General features: G+C 43.3%; 1 protein-coding gene across 2 annotated transcripts in view; it reads right to left on the bottom strand.

The window, feature by feature from the left end:
* Positions 1-3,042: 3,042 nt before the first annotated feature.
* Positions 3,043-27,713, bottom strand: part of LOC110488976 (four and a half LIM domains protein 3) — a 49,007-nt gene continuing 24,336 nt past the window's right edge. Inside the window, exons 1-6 of one of the 2 annotated variants that reach the window (XM_021561494.2) lie at positions 20,083-20,167; positions 9,416-9,600; positions 8,201-8,375; positions 5,447-5,616; positions 5,028-5,214; positions 3,043-4,715 (exon numbers count right to left, since the gene is read on the bottom strand). In XM_021561494.2, the coding sequence (XP_021417169.1) occupies positions 4,558-4,715; positions 5,028-5,214; positions 5,447-5,616; positions 8,201-8,375; positions 9,416-9,598 (873 nt within the window). In that variant the 5' untranslated portion in view covers positions 9,599-9,600; positions 20,083-20,167 and the 3' untranslated portion in view covers positions 3,043-4,557. Of the gene's footprint in view, positions 4,716-5,027; positions 5,215-5,446; positions 5,617-8,200; positions 8,376-9,415; positions 9,601-20,082; positions 20,168-27,713 lie in introns of those variants that run through there. The other variant, XM_021561486.2, reaches the window with a different exon arrangement.

The following is a 27,713-nucleotide window of genomic DNA, read 5'->3' as shown; positions in this document are numbered from 1 at the left end:
ACTGTCTGTGTGGGTGGACCATTTCAGATTGTCAGTGATGTGTATGCCGAGGAACTCCTCCACTGTGGTCCTGTTGATGTGGATAGGGGCGTCTTCTTCTGCTGTCTCCTAATGTCCACGATCAGCTCCTTCGTTTTGTTGATGTTATTTTCCTGACACCACTCCGCCAGGACCCTCACCTCCTCCCTGTGGGCTGTCTCGTAATTTTTTATTTTATTTTTTATTTTACCCCTTTTTCTCCCCAATTTCGTGGTATCCAATTGTAGTAGCTACTATCTTGTCTCATTGCTACAACTCCCGTACGGGCTCGGGAGAGACGAAGGTTGAATGTCATGCGTCCTCCGATACACAACCCAACCAGCCGTACTGCTTCTTAACAGAGCGCGCATCCAACCCGGAAGCCAGCCGCACCAATGTGTCGGAGGCTACACCGTGCACCTGGCAACCTTGGCTAGCACGCACTGCGCCCGGCCCGCCACAGGAGTCGCTGGTGCGCGATGGCTGTCTCGTTATTGTTGGTAATCAGGCCTACTGTTGTGTTGTCTGCAAACTTAATGATTGAGTTGGAGGCGTGCATGGCCACTCAGTCATGGGTGAACAGGGAGTACAGGACGGGGCTGAGCATGCACCCTTGTGGGGCCCCAGTGTTGAGGATCAGTGTCGTGGAGGTGTTGTTTCCTACCTTCACCACCTGGGGGCGGCCCGTCAGGAAGTCCAGGATCCAGTTAGTTGCACAGGGCGGGGCTCAGACCCAGGGCCACGAGCTCAATGATGAACTTGGAGGGTTCTATGGTGTTGAAGGCTGAGCTATAGTCAATGAACAGCATTCTTACATAGGTCTTCCTCTTGTCTGAATGGGATAGGGCAGTGTGCAGTGCAATTTTATTGTCTGTGGATTTATTGAGGCGGTATGCCATTTGTCTACTTGAGGACCACTTTTCAGTCACTGCTGTTGGCTGACCAATCACTTTAGAACAAGGTGTAAAATATACTATTACATCAATACTCTGAATCTTTCTTTATTCCCTGCTAGATTGTGTAATTTAAAAAATAATATTAGGGGCCACTAATTAAAAATAATCAGTCATTACAAATATAGTCTAACTTCTTAGAGCCCCAGTCTTGTAGCCTATACCATGTTTAAGGTCCGTTTCCATATAAACAACTTCAGCTCACGTCTGTTTGTGAGATGGCTCAGTCATATGGGCTTGCTCTAACCACTCCGATCAGCCCTCACCTCACTACCCGAGTCATCTTCCCATAAATCTGAGGGACCATGTGTGTGCAACTGGCACCGAGTGAATTTTACCATGGAGCAGCTCCAGATGTGCTCATCCTCCCTCTTTCTCTCCCTCCCTCCAGTCCTCTTCCCCTCCCATGAGCAAAGTTTTCCATTTCCTTTTTTGGTGAAAAACTCTGAAAGGCAGGAGGGAGAAAGACATTGAACCAATACCCGCAGGAGAGAGTAGCTGGCGGTCTGTTTGTTATTGGCCTGTTTGCTTTATCAAGGCGATGAAACGGCCTACTCAGCATTAAACACACATACATGCATACACACACACACTGTCATAGCAAAGATGTGTAGTTCCTACACCCTTGTATTATATGCTGAATCAGGCCTAGAGGTTTCCAGTAGTTGGGTTACACTGAAGCTCGGCCAACAAAGAAGTAGGTATCTGGACATATACTATACTGCCAGTAAAATACCATTTGAATTACATACATTGACTGTCAAAAGCTAGTTGCACAAACAAGTGCCGAACTGGATGACTTACTGTATACAGTATAAGATCACTAGCACAACATCAACCCACACATTGGGGTAAATCTCAACCCCAATTTCAACCTTTATCCAACCCCTTCACATAAGTACAAAAAATGCATTCAGGTGAGAAGTTGTGGGTGGGGGCAATTTCTCATAAATATTCATTTTGGGGGTGGGTAAATTTAAGAGTAGATTAAGTTCAAATCCCCCATTGGGCACACAAAAAATATTTGAAATGTGGACTCACATTTATTGCAGTATTGTGTTGGGAAGAAAAGTGCAATCATCACCTTGAAAATGAAGACTAGGGGTTCATTTCAATCCAACCTGCATTGCAGTATTTACACAGTACCTTTTTTTCCAATGGTCAAATTAACTCACAGATTGGTCTTGGCTACTGTATTAAAACCTCCAACTACTACCAGGGTGACCTATCTTACAAGTTTGCTTTCACTTTTCAGAATTAGAATCGTGTTGGCACGGGATTAATATTGCAATATACGGTATAATTGGCACACTCCACTTTCCAAGACCATTGTGTCACCTGCTTTTATATTTATCCTTGAGGTGGTACCACCAGCTCATATAGAAGGGAGTGTATTTCATAACGAATACCTCCCTTGAGATGACTTAGAGGTAGAGTAGAACCACTAAGAGCAAAAAGAGCTAGATTTACAACTAAAAATACCAAAATATCACTTTTGCAATGAACTGTCAAAATTAAGGTGTTTCACTAAATCTAAGTCTAAAATATCTGGTTTTCGATTAAACATTAAATTAAAATTTGTTTGAATTAAGATTTCTTTAATAACATTTTATAAACAGGTCATACAAATGGACAATTTAACAGAATACACTTAACTGATTTGAATCAACTCTTCCATCACGCCGATGGTGTGTTTCTCCATCTTTTTTTAGAATTATAAAAAGCACATTTGCCAACTCTGACTTGCCAGCATCAAAGCTCAAAATAATGAAATAAAGATATATTTCTATTTTTTTTTTGTATACCTGACAATCTCAACAGCAACAATCAATATAATTTTTAGGCAAACAAATACTATTTGAAATCTTTCAAATACCTTTAGCATTTTCCTTAGACTGCCTGAAGTGCCAATGGGTGGGGTTTGCAGTTTTGCGACTATACTATTGGTCCCATTGCACCAGGCAAGCTCAATAAAGCCCAGCTAAAGTATTTGAAATTATTTCAAATAGTATTTGAACCCATGTCTGGTAATTACAAAGACATGCATACTACTTAGTTGATGAAATGCAGCTCAGCTTCTTTGGGACTAGCCCATTTATTATCAAACGACAGCGATAGTAACAGAAAGATTAAATACAAAGGCGAAAAAATGAAATATGCTTGACAAAAAAACATCATAGATAAGTGTCAATATGGAAAAAAAGTAAACAATAGTTATTTAAAAAAGGCAAAGAGTGGTTTAGGTGTTGCCCCATATATAAAATGCTCGAGTTGCGTTTGTATGTTCACAAATTCTGGGAGCACGGGGAATATTTTAGCCATAGTGCAAATACATGACAACGCTTTCCTTATGTCTTAACTGACTTCATTGGTTTTCTCCAGTACACCAAGCTTTCTTTCTTTTCACGTTCTCTCAATTTCTATTTTTTTCTTCATCTCTTGGACCTATTCTTCGGGATACTATAAAGTGTTTGACAACTGCATAAACAAACCACTGCAACATATTATTCTCTTCAAATAAATCATGATACGACTACAGGTTAAGTAACAACTAAAGCATGACAGCAAATACTGCTCTGAAACCTAATTGACACAGGAGAACAGTCGTATGTCACAAAACTGCAATTATCAGCATTGAAATCACTCAAACGTATTTTACTTGCATAACATATTTACAATGTAGTAAATATCAGTGTTCTGTGGCTGCTTTGCAAAGTGTTGCATTCATAGATTAGTGGTGATGCGTTCATACAAAAAAAATCTAGCAAAAAGTATGCATAGCTGTAAGCATTTCTCTTTTCTTTGGTTTGATAATACATACTATATAAAGTATGGCATTTTTTTAAAGGCACATAACTTTCCCACAGTCACAACTTATTGTGGAGAATGAAAGCCTTGGAGTGGATCTCCCCTCTCCAGTCTAGATAGCAACTACATCAAAAATAGTATGATTTCAGCCAATGTTCGAAGGACAATTTGCACATTGGTCAATGTTATCCTCACATTAAAATGCTATAGCCTCTAATACAGCATATTGGAGTAGTGATACTGGAATTAAATTCTTCAGTGAATTCAGAACCATGGTTTTCCCCCATACCAGTTAAATTCTTTGATGGCAGATAGTACATTTCTTTGGTAGATCATTGGCAATCCATCAAATGACACCACTAATCAGTTAATCGTTCATAACGGTTCAGTTCTGTTCAAAGATAAGACTTTTTCCTCTGTTAAACCAAACATAATCTGACCTAAAAGTCACTCATACATACAGGTGAAGGAAAAGTAGGTCTATTTGGCAAAGAAGACAATGAAAACGTGCCTCTGCCAAGTTAGATCAACCTTAGTCTGGCTGATTTTTGTCTGTCTGTGCCTCAGTAGCCTGATGCTTAGCTCTGGTATTTGACAGCAAGCAACAGAAAGCTCTGGGGGAGGATGAGGGATCGAGCTGTGGTCTAGTGAGCAAGTTGTGTGTGTTGGCATGACCTGAGAGGCAGTCTGTGTTAACAACCTTGGCAGTGATGGGGGGCCCTGGGGTTGACCTAGGTGTGTGTGTGAGGAGAGGGGCGATACGGTGTCTGTGTGTGGTCTATAGATTGCTATTGGTGTTGCAGTCGCGACACAGGATCTGGTCTCCATTGGGGAAGAAGCCCGCCCCCACCAGAGAGACCGAGCACTCTGTGCAGGTGAAGCAGGGCTGGTGCCACTGGCGCTCCTCAAACGAGATGTACTTCCCTCCGCCAAAACCTGGACAAGACAGGAAGGTGTTATTTAACAAAACAGCAAGTAGCCACTGAGGTCTCCTCCCATAAATAAACATGTGTAATCAGATTATCCGCAAAGCAGTCGCCACGAGTAAAGATAACCACTGATTGAATGCCATGTTAACCATCCCTTTGAAGATTTGGTGCGCGACTGCTATGTAGGCAGTCTGGAACATGGCCAGCAGTTACTTAGTAAACCTGGATCCTCAGGAGAAAAAATACATGTCTATAGCAGCCTTTTTCAACTGTCCCCTGCTCCTGGGTCATAATAGCTGTCTATGACCTTTGACCCTACCTGTGATAGGCTTGCTGCATGCCTCACACTTCTTGGAGTATAGGCTGCCGAAGCACTTGAGGCAGTAGGGGTTGTCTTCGCGCGAGGTGAAGTGCTGCCCTGCCAGCTGCACCTTGCAGCCCGAACACACAAAACACTCCTTGTGCCACGGCTCATCCCGATACGTCACGCCCCCTTTAGCCAGGGCCTGGAGGGAAGAGAGGGTCAAAGGTCATCACAGTTAGTCAAAGACCACAAGTCAAAATGATAGAATGGAATACACTCAATAGATGAGATAAAAATGTTTCATAATAATACAGAATGGATACCCTCTTAAGGCTTTTGCCACACAACTCCTTAACCCCTTTGGTTCCCAGATTCAGGAAATAAGGAATAAGCAGGAAATAAAGAGGGGATTTGGGGGAAGTTTTCACACGGACCTTTTTGCAGCGGGTGCAGCGCGGGGCGAACTTGTCCTCATAGCAGGACACACAGTAGTGTTCATCCTTGTCTGGGATGAAGGACTTGGAGCCGATGGGCTGCTCACAGCTGTGGCAGATGAAACATCCCTCGTGCCATGTGGAGCCACCATACTCCAACTTCCTTGTGCCTGGGAGTGCAGAGATAGAGAGAGGAGAGAAAAGAGATGAGAGAAAAATGAAGTGAGAAAGGAGGAGATATTTATTTGGTAGAAGACAATATCGAAGTAAAACGTTTTTTTTTTTTTTTAAACGAAATAGGTCCAAAGTCAGAAGATGAATGGCAGTTGACAGCGATAATAGCAACAGAATGTCCCACTGTTGAGGAAATATTTTGTTGAAGGGAAAATTGAGTGAGAACAAAAAGAAAAAGCCCTGTCAAGAGTGCACAACATTTCACCGCTTGGCTGAATATCCCTGGCAACCGACATTGCTGTGGCTCAATCCAGACCTGGGTTCAAATACTTTTTGAAACCATGTCAAATACTTAAAGCTGTGCTTGACTGAACTTGCCTGTTGCAATGGAACCAATAGAAAAGTCCAACATTTGCAAACCCCGCCCACCTGGTACACCAGGCAGGCTAAAGCAAATGCTCAAAGTATTTGAAAGATTTCAAATAGTATTTGAACCCAGGTCTTGTTCTATCAGATCCGTCTAAGTGACAGAGTGCTTCTGAGGATTCCAGGATTCCATTCGAATGGCTTAGGGGATATTCTTGAGGAGATTGAAGTTTGGTATGGAGTTCTAAGAAAAATGGCACCTGAGCTTTACCAAGTGAAGCTTGACAGTGCAAAACTACACCCTAGGCAAGAGGCCACTAGCGATAGCACAACATCTGAATAATAGGTAACACTTTATTTGGATAGTCCCAACTCCCAAGTACAGTATATGGTTTGGAGATGTTCAACAACAGTTCAACAAACAATCCACTAACCCTAACCCTTATTCTAACCCTAGATGCTAAAAGATACGTTGTTGATAGTATGACTATCTGTACATCTACAGTACCAGTCAAATGTTTGGACACACCTACTCATTCAAGGGTTTTTCTTTAGTTTTACTATTTTCTACATTGTAGTTCCCACATATGCTGAGCACTTGTTGGCTGCTTTTCCTTCACTCACAATCCAACTCATCCCAAACCATCGCAATTGGGCTGAGGTTGGGTGATTGTGGAGGCCAGGTCATCTGATGCAGCACTCCATCACTCTCCTTCTTGGTCAAATTGCCCTTACACAACTTCGAGGTGTGTTGGGTCATTGTCCTGTTAAAAACTAAGCGCAAACCAGATGGGATGGCGTATCGCTGCAGAATGCTGTGGTAGCCATGCTGGTTCAGTGTGCCTTGAATTCTAGCAAAGCACCATCACACCTCCTCCCCCATGCGAGAACAGTCTATGACTAGGGTGTCTTACCAGAGGCTGCTGCCGATACAGGGTATAACCCGCCAGCTGTATGTTATTCAAATCAAACTTTATTTGTCACATGCGCCAAATACAAGTGTTGACTTTACCGTGAAATGCTTACTTACAAGCCCTTAACCAACAGTGCAGTTCAAGAAGAGGTCGACGTTCAGCCCTGACTCAGTGAAACCTACGATATTACAGTTTAATGTCCCGTTGGTAGGATATACGTGCTTTTAGTTCGTCCACTTTATTATCCAGCGATTGTACGTTTGCCATCGTTACAATTGGCTAAGGCAGATTAGCCACACGTTGCCAGATCCTCACAAGGCACCCCGATCTCCTTCTGCCCTACCTCTGCCTCTTTCTCCTGTGAATGACGGGGATGAGGGCCTGTTGGGGTGTCTGGAGTAAATCCCTCTCGTCCAACTCATTAAAGAAAAAGTATTTGTCCAAATAAAGTGTGACGGAATAATATGACACTATACCCAATCTGGTTGGCACTAAAACATGTCATTATTTTCCAGGCTCAGATGATATCTGTATCTTTACAGTTCGCTATCTGACATCTCTTACTGACACCATCCAACACCATCAACGCATACTGAATACAGTGAAGGGAATTCGTCTAAACTAAAAGAAGTACCACAAAAAAAAGAAGAAAAAAAAGAGAGAAAAAAGAAGGTACACCTCCACACTCTTCCTGGAATCATTTTCTGTTTTGGCTGATACAGTGGTGCCGAAATAGTTTACGGGCTTATCTCGTTAGCATCAGACACTTGGCCCCTCTCCAAGGCACGGGGATTTGGCTCAGAGACAGCAAGTAAGGCAAACTGGCAATTACCCTGTCACATTCTGCCCCGGCCGCGCTGACTCGCTAACTCTTTCTTCTCTATCGCTCTTTTGTCTCTCTGACATTCTCGCTTCCTCTGCATTTCTTTCTCTGGCTAGGTGCAAATGTTTTGTTGTCAAAGATATTTCTCGAGATCTCAAGCTTTACGACAAAGCCTCTTTGTGCTTTTCATGTTCACTATCCTATATCTTCAGACCATCTTAAACACTCAGCTGCACAAATTATGAACAGTGCCAGGGTGACGCAAGGACAAACCATTTCCAAGGACGTGGGGGAGATCATGATTACAGTCTTGTGTCACATAGTGTACAGTATGTGTAGCATATGTTAAATATATATGCTAGAAGTGAGTTATGTCAGTGGAGGCTGGTGTCACTAAATCGGAGGACGGGCTCGTTGTAATGGCTGGAAAAGTTCCAGTCATTTTACCTACCCCCCCCCCCCCCCCCCGCACAGTACCTGGCATGACGGTCTTGTCGCAGGCCACACACTTGGATGAGAACTCATTGCAGTAGCAGTCGTTACACAGCAGCGCCTCGTCCTGGCTGGTGAAGGGCTCGTCCGCCAGCGAGCGGTCACAGCGGAAACAACGGAAACAGTGCTCGTGGTAGTGCCGGTCCTCGTAGAACAGCTCCTGGAGATACGACAAGGGCAACAGTCGAGATCAGAATCAGAGCTACCATCCACTACCGTTGTGCCATTGAGCAAGCCACTTAACTCCTAAACTGCTCCAGGGGCGCTGCACTGTTGCTAACCGAGTGCTTTTTTGTCGTGTTTGGAGCAGGTCAAAATACCAGTTACATTTGCAAGATTAGTACTTTATGCTCATTCTATTCTTCCATCCAAGACAATTTACAGACACAAATTCCTAGGACTTCCTGGAAAGGAGTACAATGTAGGCTACACAATGTAACGGAACATGTAATGTAGAAGTGATTGGCTACACATGTACATTGGATAAAATTGTTTCAAATGACCAGTGAACTACTGTGACCACCATTGTAAATGATCTACAAATAGTGCGTTTTGGATCTGTAATGAAAACAACTCTGGTGACTTTCAGGTCATCCCGACACTGCAGGTACCAGGAAAACTCAAGCTAACACTGGGGTTTCTGGTTATGAACAGAAGGAATAGGCTAGCTGGGGCGGCAGGTCAAATCCCCGAGCTGAGAGGCAGAGAGAGAGGGAGGCAGCTGAGAGGGAGAGAGCGAGGCAGCTGAGAGGGAGAGAGAGAGGCAGCTGAGAGAGAGGCAGCTGAGAGAGCGAACACACCCACCCTCATAGCTTATCTCATCCACTCCCTCTTGTTACTATCGCAAATAATCAGCATCATGTGTTTGTTTTCCATTAAGGAAATATTAAAACTGCATTCATTGTGGAGAACAAGAAGACATTTTCCTCACAACATTTCATGGTCTGACATGGCATGGCTGGCTAGTTGAGCTTGGTTGGAAACCATCTGTAATGGCATGTTTGCCTACACCCTGCACTTCCACATTCACACCATGAAAGACAACTGCCCCATTTAGCATACAGAATGCATAATTAACGAGGACTACTAACTACCACTCATTACCATGTAACAACAGTTTGCGGTGTTGAAATGACTCAACAAGTATTTCATGCCCTAATGAACATAACCCACTAGTGGATCCAAAATCAAAAGTCTTACCCTGGCGTCATGGCCTATTAGCTCCTTGCACTCGTCGCAGGTGTTGGCGAACAGGCTGTCGTAACAGGGGATGCAGTAGGGGTTGTCCCCCTCTCCCCCATCTGCCTGGATGTACTTGCGTCCGTATAGGGACTCCTTGCAGTTGTCGCAGTCGAACCGGTCGCTCATTGTGACTTGTTCCATCCCTGCAACAGAAAAAGAGTGTTGGTATGAACATGAGCCTTTAAAATGAACCCTTTGTGCTAGGGAAGGCGAGCGGCAAGGAGGCAGGGAGTGGGTGACACACAGGGTGGAAGGAGAGATGAGATGAACTCTGGTTAGGAGAGACATCAGTGAACTTAAAATGTTAACACCTGTAGTGTTTTGGTCTGTTAAATTTGTCATTTGCAAGCATTTTTCGGTCTGTCATTGTGTTCACTTTCTACTGTTCACCTTTAACTGAACTGAAGTTGAACTAAAACTTAACACTCAATGGAGAGAGAGAGACAGGGAGAGTGAAAGAGGAGAAAGAGAGGGAACAGGAGATGAGACTTGGCATTCATGAGGGGTAGTTCAAAACAGCTATTAACTTTTATTGCTGAGTGATGAAAGCGAGATGCACACGCAGACGAGAGAGAGAGAGAGAGAGAGAGAGATGCACAGAGCTATCACTCTGGGCTTTGCTTGCACTCCTCCGTAACACTATCAACCCCTCTGAATCTACTGTCTCCGAGATGAAAGGAATGAAACGGTAAATGCAAATATGAGGTAAATATTTATGTTGGGAAGAGATGGAGATCTGTGTGGACCACCAACCGAGACAGCGGTGAAGACTACCCTCATGTCAAACTCATGACAGTCGACTTGTGAAAACACAAATCGAGGATAGGCCTACACACACACACAAAAGTATGTGGACACACTTTCAAATTAGTGTATAGGGTTTTCACACCCGTTGCTGGCAGGTGTATAAAAATCAAGCACACAGACATGCAATCTCCAGAAACAAACATTGGCAATGGAATGGCCTTCCTGGGCCTTCCGAGTGGCGCAGCGGTCTAAAGCCCTACAGACCCGGGTTCGATCCCAGACTGTCACAACCGTCCATGACCAGGAGCCCCATAGGGCGGTGCACAATTGGCCCAGCGTCGCCCGGGTTAGGGGAGGGTTAGTCCAGGGGTCCTTTACTTGGCTCATTGCATTCTAGCGACTCGTGGCAAGCCGGGCTGACTTCGGTCGTAGTTGAACGGTGTTTCCGCCAACACAATGGAGCGGCTGGCTTCCGGGTTAAGTGGGCGTGTGTTAAGAAGCATGGTTTGACGAGTCATGTTTCGGACGATGCATGACTCGACCTTCGCCTCTCCCGAGACCATTGGGGAGTTGTAGCGATGCGACAAGATCGTAATTGGATATCACGAAATTGGGGAGAAAAAGGGTGTAAAAAAAAAAAAGAAAAAAAAAAGGCACATACTGAAGAGCTCAGTGACTTTCAACTTGGCACTAATGTAGGATGCCACCTTTTCAACAAGTCAGTTCGTAAAATGTCTGCCCTGCTAGAGCTGCCCTGGTCAAATGTAAGTGCTGTTATTGTGAAGTGGAAACATCTAGGAGCAACAAAGGCTCAAGCACAAAGTGGTAGGCCACACACGCTCACAGATCGGAACCGGCGAGTGCTGAATTGCATTGTGCTTAAAAATCATCTGCATTCAGTTGCAACACTCACTACCGAGTTAAACTACCTCTGGAAGCAACATCGGTACACAAACTGTTCGTCGGGAGCTTCATGAAAAGGGTTTCCATGACCAAGCAGCTGCACACAAGCCTAAGATTACAATGAGCAATGCCAAGTGTCGGCTGGAGTGGTGTAAAGCTCACCGCTATTTGACTTTGTTGCAGTGGAAACGCATTCTCTGGAGTAATAAATCACGCTTCACCATTTGTCAGTTCGACGGACTAATCTGGGTTTGGTGGATGCCAGGAGAACGCTACCTACCCCATGCATACTGCCAACTGTAAAGTTTGGTGGAGGAGGAATAATGGTCTGGTGCTATTTTTCATGGTTCGGACTAGGCCCCTTAGTTCCAGTGAAGGGAAATATTAACGTAACAGCATACAATGACATTCTAGACAATTCTGTGCTTCCAACTTCCAAGACGGCGCTGGAGAAGATGGCTGATGTTTTACGTGCTCCTAACAGATTGTGTGTTTATGTTAGTTTTTTTGCGTTGTTTGTAACTTATTTTGTACATAATGTTGCTGCTACCATCCCTTATGACCGAAAATAACTTCTGGACAACCAGAGGGGGGAAAAAAATTGTAATAAAAACTCTAGGCCACCTTTACTCCATACACAGAGACAAGAACAAAGCTCTCCCTCACCCTCCATTTGCAAATCAGACCATAATTCTATCCTCCAGATTCCTGTTTGCAAGCTACAATTAAAGCAGGAAGCACCAGTGACTTGGTCAATAAAAAAAGTGGTCAGATGAAGCAGATGCTAAGCTACAGGACTGTTTTGCTATCTATGTTCTCCGACAAACATCAAACAGACAAAGTGTCAATACAGGACTAAGATCAAATCGTACTACACCAGCTCTGACGCTCATCGGATGTGGCAGGGCTTGCAAACCATTATCTTTGTCATCAACATTGTTGCACGTGCTGCATTAACCATTCAGACTGAACGAAGGTGTCTCGTGGGCAAGCAACAACAAATGCGCTCCTTGAGTGACAGGGGATGGGACTAGGTCTGTGTGGAGAGCGAGATGACTCAAGTAGAGGAGTAAACTATACAAATGGATGTATCACACTTAAAAACCCAAACATTCAAATACTGTTATAGAAGGTAAAGTAAAAACCAAAACTGGTCCGTGCATCAATACCGGTATATAGTAAAATACGGTATACCGCCCAGCCCTAGGTCAGAGATCTGGCCGTGTGATGCCAGGACAACAACCTCTCCCTCAACGTGATCAAGACAAAGGAGATGATTGTGGACTACAGGAAAAGGAGGACCGAGCACGCCCGTTCTCATCGACAGGGCTGTAGTGGAGCAGGTTGAGAGCTTCAAGTTCCTTGGTGTCCACATCACCAACAAACTAACACGGTCCAAGCACACCAAGACAGTCGTGAAGAGGGCACGACGAGGGCACGACAAAACCAATTCCCCCTCTGAAAAGACTTGGCATGGGTCCTCAGATCCTCAAAAGATTCTACAGCTGCACCATCGAGAGCATCCTGACTGGCTGCATCACTGCCTGGTATGGCAACTGCTCGGCCTCCGACCACAAGGCACTACAGATGGTAGTGCGTACGGCCCAGTACATCACTGGGGCCAAGCTTCCTGCCATCCAGGACCTCTATACCAGGCGGTGTCAGAGGAACACCCTAAAGATTGTCAACGACGTCAGCCACCCATGTCATAGACTGTTCTCTCTGCTACCACATGACAAGCTGTACCGGAGTGCCAAGTCTAGGTCCAAGAGGCTTATAAACAGCTTCTACCCCCAAGCAATAAGACTCCTGAACATTTAATCAAATGGCTACCCAGACTATTTGCATTGCTCCCCCCCCCCCCTCTCTTTTACCGCTGCTACTGTCCATTATTATAAATGCATAATCGCTTTAATAACTACCTATATACATGTACATATTACCTCAACTAACCGGTGCCCCCGCATATCGACTCTGTACCGGAACCCACTGTATATAGTCTCGCTATTGTTATTTTACTGCTGCTCTTTAACTACTTGTTACTTTTATTTTTTATTCATATTTTTTAAAACTGCATTGTTGGTTAGGGGCTTGTAAGTAAGCATTTCACTGTGCAGTAAGGTAACCTGTTGTATTCGGCGCATGTGACTAATAAAATTTGACTTGATCCTAATAGGAGCAAAGGGGCGGAACAACTCCATATTAATCCCCATGATTTTGGAATGAGATGTTCGACCAGCAGGTGTCCACACACTTTTGGTCATGTGGTGTATATTCACTAACATATACTGTAGTGTATATTCACTAACATATACTGTAATGTTATATTTATACATAGTTTTTAAAGGAACATCAGTTTGATGACATACTATATCTTAGCTGAAGTACACAATAATATTGTTTGCGCATTATGGTAATAGAATCTGGTTGCCAAAATATTACAGTGTCGCTGAAGGAAAGCCCTGTGATAAGTGTTCAACCACCCAGAAATAATGAAATCAAGACTTGAGAGGTCTAGTGCTGCCTGTGTTCATATTCATACACACACACACACACACACACACACACACACACACACACACAATTCTGGATCAAAGACCACATCAGACCTAAACTATCATGTTTCAGCTCTCGGTGAGAGGGGCAATTCCACTGTTCGAGTAAATGTGTTTTTATTACATTTTTGGAAATGATTATAAGTAGTCCTTGTGCATAGCGTTGTAAGGTTCGTTTAACTTTGCAATCATTGGTTTTTGTTTGACGTAGCTTTTATTTGATTTAAAAAAAAATGGGAGTCTGTCATTCATGTGGAATTGCTTCAAATGAGTTGGGTGATGGAGTAAAGACAAAAAATGTCCTCACCTGCTCCTAATGTTCATAAATAACCCAATGATGTGTTCTCTCTGAAATTACACCACTTTACCCATTTTGGCGAGGCACTTTCAACCCCCTCTCTTCCCCCTTCAATAAGCAGAACCATAAATTAGGCAGCGTTACTGTTAGGGAGCCCTGCGGTCTCTGGTTCACGTCACTAGCCTACCACAGCTCTACAACTAATGAGGCAACTGATACATATCCCCCGAGGACCTGAGAGACTCAACCATTATACACTTCATAGTCATGAAACTGGGGGGGGGGGCATCATTGACAACCACCTTGGTTAAACCAAACATGGATGATTGGATGGAATTTGAGCTTGCAACCCCACGGTTCAATACCTAGAACTTTCTTTAGTGAGCCAAAGTAAATGTTAGCTAGCTTCATGCCAATGACTTGTCTATACATATGACACAAGGCTACGGTGTAGGCTGCACCATCAAACTAAAACATATCCTGCTGCACCAGGTATGTGCTAGCCTTGCTTTCCAAACAGGTGAACGAGACCAGGCATGTGCATACTCATGCGGTACTGAAAGCAAAGGTTAGCCTGTGTTCTGACATCATCCTTCATCTAAAATAAAAAATGGAGGATCTGTTTATTGCCCTTTCCCAGTTCATTTGTATCAGTAGCTTGCAAACAAGTCGTTCAAAGTATGGCCAGAAAGCACTTACGTTTGATGTAAGCACTAGTTCTGTGAAGGCTGGACCAATATTGCATTGGAGATGTCTAAACAACCAAGGGTACAAGCTTTCGGAGCCTGGCATGGATCATCCAAGGCATTCTGGAGCCCACTTCTTTCCCCCTTGCGTGGACCATCCAGGCAGCTTTGGCCCAACATCCAAATTAAACATCCCCTTTTCAGGACCCGGTCGTTCAAAGATATTTGGATTTTTACGAATTAACTTCACAGATCTTCATTGTAAAGGGTTTAAACACTGTTTCCTATGCTGGTTCAATGAACCATACACAATTAATGAACATGCACCTGTGGAACGGTCATTAAGACACTAACAGCTTACAGACAGTAGGCAATTAAGGTCACAGTTTTGAAAACTTCGTGTCCTAAAGAGGCCTTTCTACTGAACCTGAAAAACACCAAAATAAAGATGCCCAGGGTCCCTGTTTATCTGCGTGAACGTGACTTAGGCATGCTGCAAGGAGGCATGAGGACTGCAGATGTGGCCAGGGCAATAAATTACAATGTCCGTACTCTGAGACGCCTAAGACCGCGCTACAGGGAGACAGGACGGACAGCTGATTGACATGACAGTAGCAGACCATGTATAAAAACACCTGCACATGATTGGTACATCCGAACATCACACCTGCGGGACAGGTACAGGATGGCAACAACTGCCCGAGTTACACCAGGGTCGCACAGTCCCTCCATTAGTGCTCAGACTGTCCGCAATAGGCTGAGAGAGGCTGGACTGAGGGCTTGTAGGCCTGTTGAAAAGCAGGTCCTCACCAGACATCACTGGCAACAACGTCACCTATGGGCACAAACCCACCATCGCTAGACCAGATAGGACTGGCAAAAAGTGCTCTTCACTGACGAGTTGCGGTTTTATCTCACCAGGGGTGCTGGTCGGATTTGCGTTCATCGTCGAAGGAATGAGCGTTACACCGAGGCCTGTACTCTGGAGTGGGATCAATTTGGAGGTGGAGGGTCTGTCATAATCTGGGGCAGTGTGTCACAGCATCATCGGACTGAGCTTGTTGTCATTGCAGGCAATCAACGCTGTGCATTACAGGGAAGACATCCTCCTCCCTGATGTGGTACCATTCCTGCAGGCTCATCCTGACATGACCCGCCAGCATGACAATTAGAGGTCGACCGATTATGATTTTTCAACGCCGATACAGATTATTGAAGGACCAAAAAAGCCGATACCGATTAAAAATCGGCCGATTTTCATTATTTGTAATAATGACAAATACTAAATGAACACTTATTTTATCTTAATATAATACATCAATAAAATCAATTTAGCCTCAAGTAAATAATGATGAAACATGTTCAATTTGGTTTAAATAAAGCAAAAACAAAGTGTTGGAGAAGAAAGTAAAAGTGAAATATGTGCTTTGTAAGAAAGCTAACGTTTCAGTTCCTTGCTCAGAACATGAGAACATATGAAAGCTGGTGGTTCCTTTTAACATGAGTCTTCAATATTCCAAGGTAAGACGTTTTAGGTTGTAGTTATTATAGGAATTATAGGACTATTTCCCTCTATTCCATTTGTATTTCATTAACCTTTGACTATTGGATATTCTTATAAGCACTTTAGTATTGCCAGTGTAACAGTATACAGTGGGGCAAAAAAGTATTTAGTCAGCCACCAATTGTGCAAGTTCTCCCACTTAAAAAGATGAGGCCTGTAATTTTCATTATAGGTACACTTCAACTATGACAGACAAAATTAGAAAAAAAAATCCAGAAAATCACAGTAGGATTTTTAATGAATTGATTTGCAAATTATGGTGGAAAATAAGTATTTGGTCACCTACAAACAAGCAAGATTTCTGGTTCACAGACCTGTAACTTCTTCTTTAAGAGGCTTCTCTGTCCTCCACTCGTTACCTGTATTAATGGCATCTGTTTGAAATTGTTACCAGTATAAAAAACACCTGTCCACAACCTCAAACAGTCACACTCCAAACTCCACTATGGCCAAGACCAAAGAGATGTCAAAGGACACCAGAAACTAAATTGCAAACCTGCACCAGGATGGGAAGACTGAATCTGCAATAGGTAAGCAGCTTGGTTTGAAGAAATCAACTGTGGGAGCAATTATTAGGAAATGGAAGACATACATGACCACTGATAATCTCCCTCGATCTGGGGCGCCACGCAAGATCTCACCCCGTGGGGTCAAAATGATCACAAGAACGGTAAGCAAAAATCCCAGAACCACACGGGGGGACCTAGTGAATGACCTGCAGAGAGCTGGGACCAAAGTAACAAAGCCTACCATCAGTAACACACTACGCCGCCAGGGACTCAAATCCTGCAGTGCCATACGTGTCCCCCTGCTTAAGCCAGTACATGTCCAAGCCCGTCTGAAGTTTGCTAGAGAGCATTTGGATGATCCAGAAGAAGATTGGGAGAATGTCATATGGTCAGATGAAACCAAAATATAACTTTTTGGTAAAAACTCAACTCGTCGTGTTTGGAGGACAAAGAATGCTGAGTTGCATCCAAAGAACACCATACCTACTGTGAAGCATGGGGGTGGAAACATCATGCTTTGGGGCTGTTTTTCTGCAAAGTGATCAGGACGACTGATCCGTGTAAAGGAAAGAATGAATGGGGCCATGTATTGTGAGATTTTGAGTGAAAACCTCCTTCCATCAGCAAGGGCATTGAAGATGAAACGTGGCTGGGTCTTTCAGCATGACAATGATCCCAAACACACCGCCCAGGCAACGAAGAAGTGGCTTCGTAAGAAGCATTTCAAGGTCCTGGAGTGGCCTAGCCAGTCTCCAGATCTCAACCACATAGAAAATCTTTGGAGGGAGTTGAAAGTCCGTGTTGCCCAGAAACAGCCCCAAAACATCACTGCTCTAGAGGAGATCTGCATGGAGGAATGGGCCAAAAACCAGCAACAGTGTATGAAAACCTTGTGAAGACTTAGAGAAAACATTTGACCTCTGTTATATACCCTTTGTTGGCAATGACAAAGTATTGAGATTGAGTATTTGGTCAATAACAAAAAAATTCCACCATAATTTGCAAATAAATTAATTAAAAATCCTACAATTTTCTTGATTTTTTTTTTTCATTTTGTCTGTCATAGTTGAAGTGTACCTATAATGAAAATTACAGGCCTCATCTTTTTAAGTGGGAGAACTTGCACAATTGGTGGCTGACTAAATAACTTTTTGCCCCACTGTAGCTTCTGTCCCTCTCCTTGCTCCTCCCTGGGCTCGAACCAGCAACACAACGACAAAAGCCACCATCGAAGCAGCGTTACCCATGCAGAGCAAGGGGAACAACTACTAGAAGGCACAGAGCGAGTGATGTTTGAAACGCTATTAGCGCGCGCTAACTAGCTAGCCATTTCACTTCGGTTACACCAGCCTCATCTCGGGAGTTGATAGGCTTGAAGTCATAAACAGCGCAATGCTTGACGAACAACGTGGCAAAACGCACGAAAGTGATGTTTGAATGAATGTTTACTCGACTGCTTCTGCCTACCACCGCTCAGTCAGATACTTAGATACTTGTATGCTCAGTCAGATTATATGCAACACAGGACACGCTAGATAATATCATCAACCATGTGTAGTTAACTAGTGATTATGATTGATTGTTTTTTAGAAGATAAGTTTAATGCTAGCTAGCAACTTACCTTGGCTTACTGCATTCGCATAACAGGCAGTCTCCTTGTGGAGTGCAACGAGAGAGAGGCAGGTCGCTATTGTGTAAGATTGCATCCCCCGAGCTGACAAGGTGAAAATCTGTCGTTCTGCCCCTGAACAAGGCAGTTAACCCACCGTTCTTAGGCCGTTATTGAAAATAAGAATGTGTTCTTAACTGACACGCCCAGTTAAATAAAAAGATATATAAGAATGTATATGGTTGACCCCCCCCCCCCCCCCCGACCGATTTAATTAGGGCCGATTTCAAGTTTTTATATATATATATATATATATATATATATATATATATATATATAAAAACTTGAAATCGGCCCTAATTAAATCGGTCGACCTCTAATGACAATGCCACCAGTCATACTGCTCGTTCTGCGTGTGATGTCCTGCAAGACAGGAATGTCAATGTTTTGCCATGTCCAGCGAAGAGCATAGATCAATCCCATTGAGCATGTCTGGGACCTGTTGGATCGGGGGGTGAGGGCTAGGGTCTTTCCCCCCAGAAATGTCCGGTAACTTGCAGGTGCCTTGGTGGAAGAGTGGGGTAACATCTCACAGCAAGAACTGGCAAATCTAGTGCAGTCCATGAGGAGGAGATGCACTGCAGTACTTAATGCAGCTGGTGGCCACACCAGATACTTACTGTTACTTTTGATTTTATTTTGACCCCCCCCCCCCCCCCCCCTTTGTTCAGGGACACATTATTCAATTTGTTAGTTACACGTCTGTGGAACTTGTTAGGTTTATGTCTCAGTTATGTTCATACAAATATTTACATGTTAAGTTTGCTGAAAATAAAGTTGACAGTGAGAGGACGTTTCTTTTTTTGCCGAGTTTACAAGTATTTATGGCACCTGGGGAGACGACGGCTTGAGCTACAATAACCCGCCTGCCAGCAATCAGTTAAGATTAGGAAGCAGCCAGTGGCTCCAAAGGACTCCAAACTAAGGATGGGAGTTTTACACTCATCGACATTCCAAAGCCCGATACATAAATACATATTAGGGTAGGACAGAACGGGTTGTTTTGTCTTCACATCTTGTAATATTGAAATGCAAGAGTAACAATCCGTGAGGGGCGAGCGGACAGCCCTGATGGGTAAATGAACTCCGGATGCCACAGGACATGGGCTCTCACAGCGAGAGAGCATGACGTCAGTGTACGACCCTGGGGCTCCACAAGTGATTGAATCCAGAAACCGAAACGACCACCCTTCAAACCACCACCACCCCCTAAAAAGACAGTGAGGGGGCTGCTGTTTGCTCAGAGAGAGTGAGAGCGAGACCGAGAGAATGGAAGGTTGTAGGGGGTGGAAGTGGTACTCAGTGAACTACGATCGAGACTATTTCTCACACTGCTTTGCTCCCAGTGTATCCCGGATTCCCGGAAGGAGTCCATATTATCCGTGCTTGGGGCGCAGTGACTAAGAAAAACCACTTTCTGCTCGTAACATTCCCAAACACTAGAGTAGTGAGTGACACATTCCCCTGAGAGAGACTTATAGGAAAGCACTACCTCCCCCGCCAAGGATGACCAACAACCCAACAATTCTGTTTATGATATCTTACAGTAAGGTTACTTGTAATACATTCTGGTATATTACATGCATAATTCCCAAAAGGGAATGTAACTGTCTGGAAGACATTTAGCTCAATGGAAACGTATCCAGATGCTGCAAATGCTATATACTGTAGGTAAAAATGGAGCGGCTCCTCACCAGTGCCTTTTCCTCTGACTTTCTCTACTCTTTCAAGGCCGTTGATTGGGGTTGAAGTCTCTCATTCTCAGCCAGAACATCCGGTGAGATAGCTAGAGAACGTCAAGGTCAGTCTTTTCTAGCCATCACAACCCCCCCCCCCCCCCCCCCCCCCCCGATTAACATGTTGGTGGAGAGGTTTATGCGTAGAGATAGAGACCTCGCAATGTAAACGTGATTCTCTCTATGCATAGAGATAAAACAATAGAGCGGCTGATTGCTTTCTCTATGGGTCTATGCAAGTTGTTTACTCATTGCTGCCAAGTCAGTCAGCACTATACGCCGTTTGATTAGGCTCAAACTCAGGATGTGCGCCAGAGATGGGTTAGCTAAGGCTCCCTCACACCAACCCCAGTGCTCGGTCCGGTTTAACTGACGGCCCGCTAATCCCCTGATTAAAAACTCTGCTCGCGCTTCGGTTCACTCTAAACGAGCCGGCCGTTGCACTCCTCGCTGGGAACAGTCCCTAGCACTCTTCCTCTGTCCCAACGCCCCGATGAGAGTATCCGCTTGTAAAACGTCTGTTTGGCGACGGTCAGAGTTGCCAGACAAAGCAGTAGACAGTGTGTTACATCAACAGATGAGAGAGACAGTCCCTGGCTGTCTAAAAAAAAAAAAAGAGACTGTAGCGAGTTCCACAAAGTATGCTACACAAGCAAATTATGACATAACCATCTAATGTTCCACAATTACAGACACAGGAATAGCATTGATGAGAGACAAGTTGTTGTGAAGGAAAATGTTATGAAGACCATGAGCAGAGAAAGTTATTCGAAAAGGATTTCAAAATGTGGATATGAAAGGGTGATATTTACAAGACAACCAAATAAACCAAGTACATTATATGCCTATCTATAGCCAGAGTGCACACGACTAACACGTTTCAATCTTATGGGAAACACATGCATGTCTTAGAGGCTGAAAAAAAAAACGTGACGCTATAGCTACTGTACTTGTGTCATTTCTGGAAATTTCCTCTATAATCATGCGTTGAGGATTAGTCTGGTCGGAGTGGATCAGAATGTTGATGAGTAAGCGTAAGGCTGCTGGAGCTGAGCCGATGTAAACATGGCAAGGAGAGCCCTTGACGTACTAGACAGCGACATCGCCCTGTGTACTTCACCCAACAGGTGTTCTGTGTAGAGTTCAAGCTCTTGCTTGTCTGTGTGTACTCTATGATTAAGCACATATATATGCACACATACAAAAAACACACACACACACACACACACACACACACACACACATCCTCAAAAAAGGTTCAGAGTGTCCTCACACACAGACATCAACCACAAGCAATGCTGCTGTGGAAAGGAGACTCAAACAAGGTCAACAAAACCTTATTATTACCGACTACAACTGTTTTAACTTCGACAAGAATGTGTGCTCCCGGTTTTAAAACACCTATTTCACTGACTGGGAATGAGACCACTGTTGTTCTTTTTAAAGGACATATATTAAGAAAAAAAGGACATGAATGGCCATCTTAAAAAGTGTGAGAAAAGAAAGGATTGACTACCAGAATATGGGGAGTGGTTGTGTGTTAGACATGAGCTGGCCTCCTTAGGAATATTACTTCTAACCACTCGGCGCTCTGCAGTTAGGAAACAAAGATGGCTTCCTATAGCAGCCCAAAGGCATATATTTTACACACATTTAACTAACCATTGGTCTATATAAAAACATTAAAGCATATACACTACATTGCCAAGAGTATGTGGACACCTGCTTGTCAAACTTCTCATTGCAAAATTATGGGCATTAATATGGAGTTGGTCCCCCCCTTTTGCTGCTAGAACAGCCTCCACTCTTCTAGGAAGGCTTTCCACTAGATGTTGAAACATTGCTGCAGGGACTTGCTTGCATTCTGTCTCAAGCGCATTAGTGAGGTCGGGCAATAAGGCCTGGCCCGCAGTCGGCGTTCCAATTCATTCCAAAGATATTCGTTGGGGTTGAGGTCAGGGCTCTGTGCAGGTCAGTCAAGTTCTTCCACAAAGAGCGACAAACCATTTCTGTATGGACCTCGCTTTGTGCACGGGGGCATTGGAATCAGGCAAACATTTTAAGTGATTTCATAGAGCCCTACAAACCACATTGTGGCTCTCCAGGGACTTAGAGCCAGTGTCCTCTGTTTTGACCAAAGGTTTTATAAATGGCACGACAAGTGTACAATTTTGTTTAGTCTATAGCTTTTGTTGTGTCTATCCTGTGTTTGTGTCTGTTTAGATGGTTTTGTGTTTCTATAGACGTGTGGGAATAGGTTTCATTGAGTATTGGCGAGTATGCGCAAATCAGTAGAGCACAGGGAATCTGAGTCTCCAGCATCCAGCTGACCTATAATTCCTGTAGTTGCCAAATACCTCTGCTTCCTTTCATACTTGTGTTGTCACCTCAACAATGAATGTTGTGAATGGGAGAGGGAATACAGCCCACAATGCACCCTCAAAATAAATCCTAGAGTGCAATGAAAGAATATTCACAACTGACTATTACATAGTCAATACTTACAGATACACTACATGACCAAAAGTATGTGTACACATGCTCGTCAAACAGCTCATTCCAAAATCATGGGCATTATTATGGAGTTGGTCCAACCTTTGCTGCTATAACAGCCTTCACTCTTCTGGGAAGGCTTTCCACTTGAGGTTGGAACATTGGAAGCAAGTCCCTGCAGAATTTAGCCACAAGAGCATTAGTGAGGTCGGCATTGATCTTGGGAGCGATTAGGCCTGGCTCGCAGTCGGCGTTCCAGTTCATCCCAAAGGTGTTCGATGGGGTTGAGGCCAGGGCTCGGTGCAGGCCAGTCAAGTTATCCCACGTAAAATCGACAAACCATTTCTGTATGGACCTCGCTTTGTGCACAGGGGCATTGCCATGCTGAAATAGGACTGTTTCCCAAACTGTTGCCACAAAGTTGGAAGCACAGAATTGTCTAGAGTGTTATTGTATGCTGTAGCATTAAGATTTCCCTTCACTGGAACTAAGGGGTCTAGCCCAAACCATGAAAAACAGCCCCAGACCATTATTCCTTCTTCACCAAACTTTACATTTGGCACTATGCAGTCGGGCAGGTAGCGTTCTCCTGGTACCCACCAAACCAAGATTAGTCCATTGGACTGCCAGATGATGAAGCGTAATTCATCACTCCAGAGAACAGTTTTGTGCTGAAGTTGCTTTCAGAGGCAGTTTGGAACTCAGTAGTGAGTGTTGCAACAGAGGACAGATGATTTATACATGGTACATGCTTCAGGAGCTTGTGTGGCCTACCACTTCAAATTTCAAATCAAATTTATTTATATAGCCCTTCGTACATCAGCTGATATCTCAAAGTGCTGTACAGAAACCCAGCCTAAAACCCCAAACAGCAAGCAATGCAGGTGTAGAAGCACGGTGGCTAGGAAAAACTTCACAGCTGAGCAGTTGTTGCTCCTAGACATTTCCACTTCACAATAACTACACATACAGTTGACCGGGGCAGCTCTAGCAGGTCATAAAAATGTGACGGTGCCACGTTGAAAGTCACTGAGCTCTTCAGTACGGGCCATTCTACTGCCAGTGTCTGTCTATGGTGATTGCATGGCTGTGTTCTCGATTTTCTACACCTTTCAGCTACCGGTGTTGTTGAAATAGTCGAAGCCACTAATTTGAAGTGGTGTCCGCATAATTTTTGGTCATGTAGTGTATCAGTTAATATTAACCTGCTTAGTATTTTTCGAATTAAAAACATGACAATTGCTGCATTAGCTAAACTGGCTAGAATGGGCAATATGAGAACGACAGAGAAAACGCACGGAGAGTGAGAAGAAATTAAGGAGAAATCAAATGGAATAGATAGAAAGAGCAAAGAAGAGGGTGACATTTAGAGGAAAATCCAATCTTGGCGTTGGATCTGAAACCTATGACACGTCATAAATCAGAGCAGAGGAAAAGTGAAACGTTGGGTTTGGATAAACACATACCACCACATTATGCTCCTCAGTTCTACTGTCTGGATGTCTTCCAGACAGAGTAAAGCTCCCTGGCTGGCTTTGAGACGGGTAGAAAATACAGCGCTGGACACTTCAGTATATCATTTAAGGCCCGGTTGAGCATATCGAGAAAAGTTCATTTGTGTTACAGTCCAATCGCAATGGCCATTTCAAAACTAAGCCAAACGGGGAACCTCTCCCTGCCTTATTTACTCAATGTATCACGCCGTGTCAGCTAGATAAGACTCTCCATTTGGTGACGAATGTTAAAATGTCGATTGCATGAATTACACAACAATATTTTCATGGTCCAGAACCTGTTTGTGTTAGACTGTCATTAGGATTACAATCCCTTTATGTTTAAACAAAAAAATTAAAGGCAAGGCAAGTGTCCTTTGGGATTTAAACAGTTGATAATTCAAGAACACAATGATCTAGCTACTGCAAGTCTTGTGCTGGATAAGTACAGTGCCTTCAGAAAGTATTCACATCCCATTACTTTTTCCACATTGAGACATTTTATTTTCAAATTGATAAAAAAAAATACTAAAAACTTGTCACTGGTCTACACACAATAACACAATGTCAAAGTGGAATTACGTTATATATATATATATATATATATATATATATATATATATATATATATATATATATATATATATATATCCCATTACTTTTTCCACATTGAGACATTTTCAAATTGATAAAAAAAAATACAAAAAACTTGTCACTGGTCTACACAATAACACAATGTCAAAGTGGAATTACGTTTTATATATATATATATATATATATAACGTAATTCCACTTTGACATTGTGTTATTGTGTAGACCAGTGACAAGTTTTTTGTATTTTTTTTTATCAATTTGAAAATGTCTCAATGTGGAAAAAGTAATGGGATGTGAATACTTTCTGAAGGCACTGTACTTATCCAGCACAAGACTTGCAGTAGCTAGATCATTGTGTTCTTGAATTATCAACTGTTTAAATCCCAAAGGACACTTGCCTTGCCTTTAATTATTTCACTCATACTGATAATTGTAAGGTCCCTCAGTCGAGCAGTGAATTTCAAACACATTCAACCACAAAGACCAGGGAGGTTTTCCAATTCCTCGCAAAGAAAGTAGATGGTAAATTAAAAAAAAAAGCTAATATTGAATATCCCTGTGAGCATGAATTAATTTTAATTAATTAATTAATTAATTAATTAATATTAATTTCACTTTGGATGGTGTATGAATACACCCAGTCACAACAAATATATGTGTGTCCTTCCCATCTCAGTTGCCGAAGAGGAAGGAAACCACTCAGGAATTTCACCATGAGGCCAATGGTGACTTTTTAAAAAAAATATTCAAAAATATGCATCCTGTTTGCAACAAGGCACTAAAGTAATACTGCAAAAAAATGTGGCAAAGCAATATAACTTTTTGTCCTGAATACAAAGTGTTATCGGATTTGCCCCAAACATACACATTAGTGAGTACCACTCTCCATATTTTTTACTATAGTGGTGGCTGCATCATGTCATGGGTATGCTTGTAACCGTTAAGGACTAGGGAGTCTTTCAGGATAAAATAATACACGGAATGGAGCTAAGCACAGGCAAAATCCTAGAGGAAAACCTGGTTCTGTCTGCTTTCCACCAGACAATGGGATATGAATTCCCCTTGGAATTCACAATTAACTTGAACAAGGCCAAATCTACACTGGAGTTGCTTACCAAGACAGTAAATGTTCTTGAGTGGCCAAGTTACAGATTTTTACTTGCATCTACTTGAAAATCTATGGCAAGACCTGAAAATGGCTATCTAGCCATGATCAACAACCAATTTGACAGAGCTTGAAGAATTTTGAAGAGAATGGAGAAATGTTGCAAAATCCAGACGTGGAAAGCTTTTAGAGACTTACCCAAAAGGTGCTTCTACAAAGTATTGATTCAGAAGTGTGAATACTTAGGCAAATGAGATATTTTCAATAAATGTGCAAAAAAAAAAAAAAAAAAAAAGGGTTTTCACTGTCATTATGGCGTATTGCGTGAAAATGGGTGAGAAAAAAACCATGTAATACATTTGGGATTTAATCCGTGACACAACAAAATGAGGAATAAGTCTAGGGGTACGAATACTTTCTGAAGCCACTGTAACTCAGCCTATGCATGTCGGTTGACATGAGACTAGAGGCACAATGAAGCAACAAAGTCAAACTAGGGGATACATTTCATGAGCAACATGTGTTTGTACTTTTGTAGTTGTGAGCTGCACTCGCTGGCATTCGCTGTATCAGATAAAGACACTACAGTAACTGTGAGGAAGGGGTGAGCCAATGAAGTCAGAGGAAGCAGAGGAAATTGCTCACGATAACGAGATCACACCATGTTCGCAAAAACAGTGACTATAACAACCCAATGAAAACGAGATAACCACGCTTACAAACACACAGTCACTATAACAACCTAATGAACAGACTCAGACCACAAAGATGCTTTCTGCTTCTAACTGACAAATGACGATTCACATGGGGATAATATGACACAGAACCTAGCTAGCTGCTTTCCAATAGTACCCAACATAAAACAAAACAAGGACAAAGGCACTCACTCGTCACGATTAAAATGCCAGAGGCATATCTTAAACTGATGTGTCTCGGTAGGTCAAACCTTTGTTAAACCAACACTTCCTGTTAAACAATGCATAATTTCCTTAATTGCGGTTGGAACAGGCCAACTCCGCCCCAGCACTCCATAGCTTCCACGGGTCGGGATGCATAGCCATTGCGCAATCTGTGGCCGCCGTTGTTTACACTTCCAGACACGGAGTGGAGCCACAGATCGGATGCCGTTGGTAAACAAACAGAGGATCCAGCTGAAGAGTTGCCACTTCTACGTCTTTTCTCCCCCACTTTCAGATGAGAACAACCTGGCCCACCCACCAACATCCTCATTCCTCACATTTCATGAGGCTACAATCAGTAGGCCCGAGGCCCACTAAAACACTACTGCTGTGGACATCGCTACTCTCTGTGATCCCTAAAATAACAGCGTCGAGATGCTTTGTCTCTACTGACCATTTTCATAATATCATGCAGACTCAAGCCATTCTGTGCTGGCTCAGATATTTTCTTCTCATATCGTCCTTCCCACATGGTTCCAGCAACTATGCTGGAACCGTAAACAGGCAGGCCCAGTACAGCTCATCTTAGTTTTGCTCAGTAGTGACAAAGTAGTACACTGTTCCTATGTGGAGGGTTTGACTTAACCAAAAAAGGGCTGGGCCGAGGACCAGACACAGGAGGTCTAACCGGTCATTGTCCCTGAGCATTTGGTGGGAGGACACCGAGAGCTTCCGATGAGGGAGAGTGTCGTAAACATAAAGCTGGCCAAATGAGTACCTGTGGCAGGGCATTTGTCTCTCCTCTTAGCTTTTAATGAGCGAGCAGGTGTAGAGGAGAGATGTGATTTAGAGATTTGAAGAGAGGCAGAGGAAACACAGGAAAAATACAGGCCTATGCGGGACACAAACCTCCGCTAGAATGTTAGCAGGGTTTGCACAGCGAGTAGAAGGATATGCGCTAACTGGCCCCGAAGGGGGAGAAAAAAAAAAAATGGGGCTCAACAT

This window comes from Oncorhynchus mykiss, chromosome 2 (genome assembly GCF_013265735.2).
Source record: "Oncorhynchus mykiss isolate Arlee chromosome 2, USDA_OmykA_1.1, whole genome shotgun sequence".
Taxonomy (NCBI): domain Eukaryota; kingdom Metazoa; phylum Chordata; class Actinopteri; order Salmoniformes; family Salmonidae; genus Oncorhynchus; species Oncorhynchus mykiss.
Note: the sequence above shows the minus strand (reverse complement) of the source record. Positions and strands in the feature narration are given on the sequence as shown.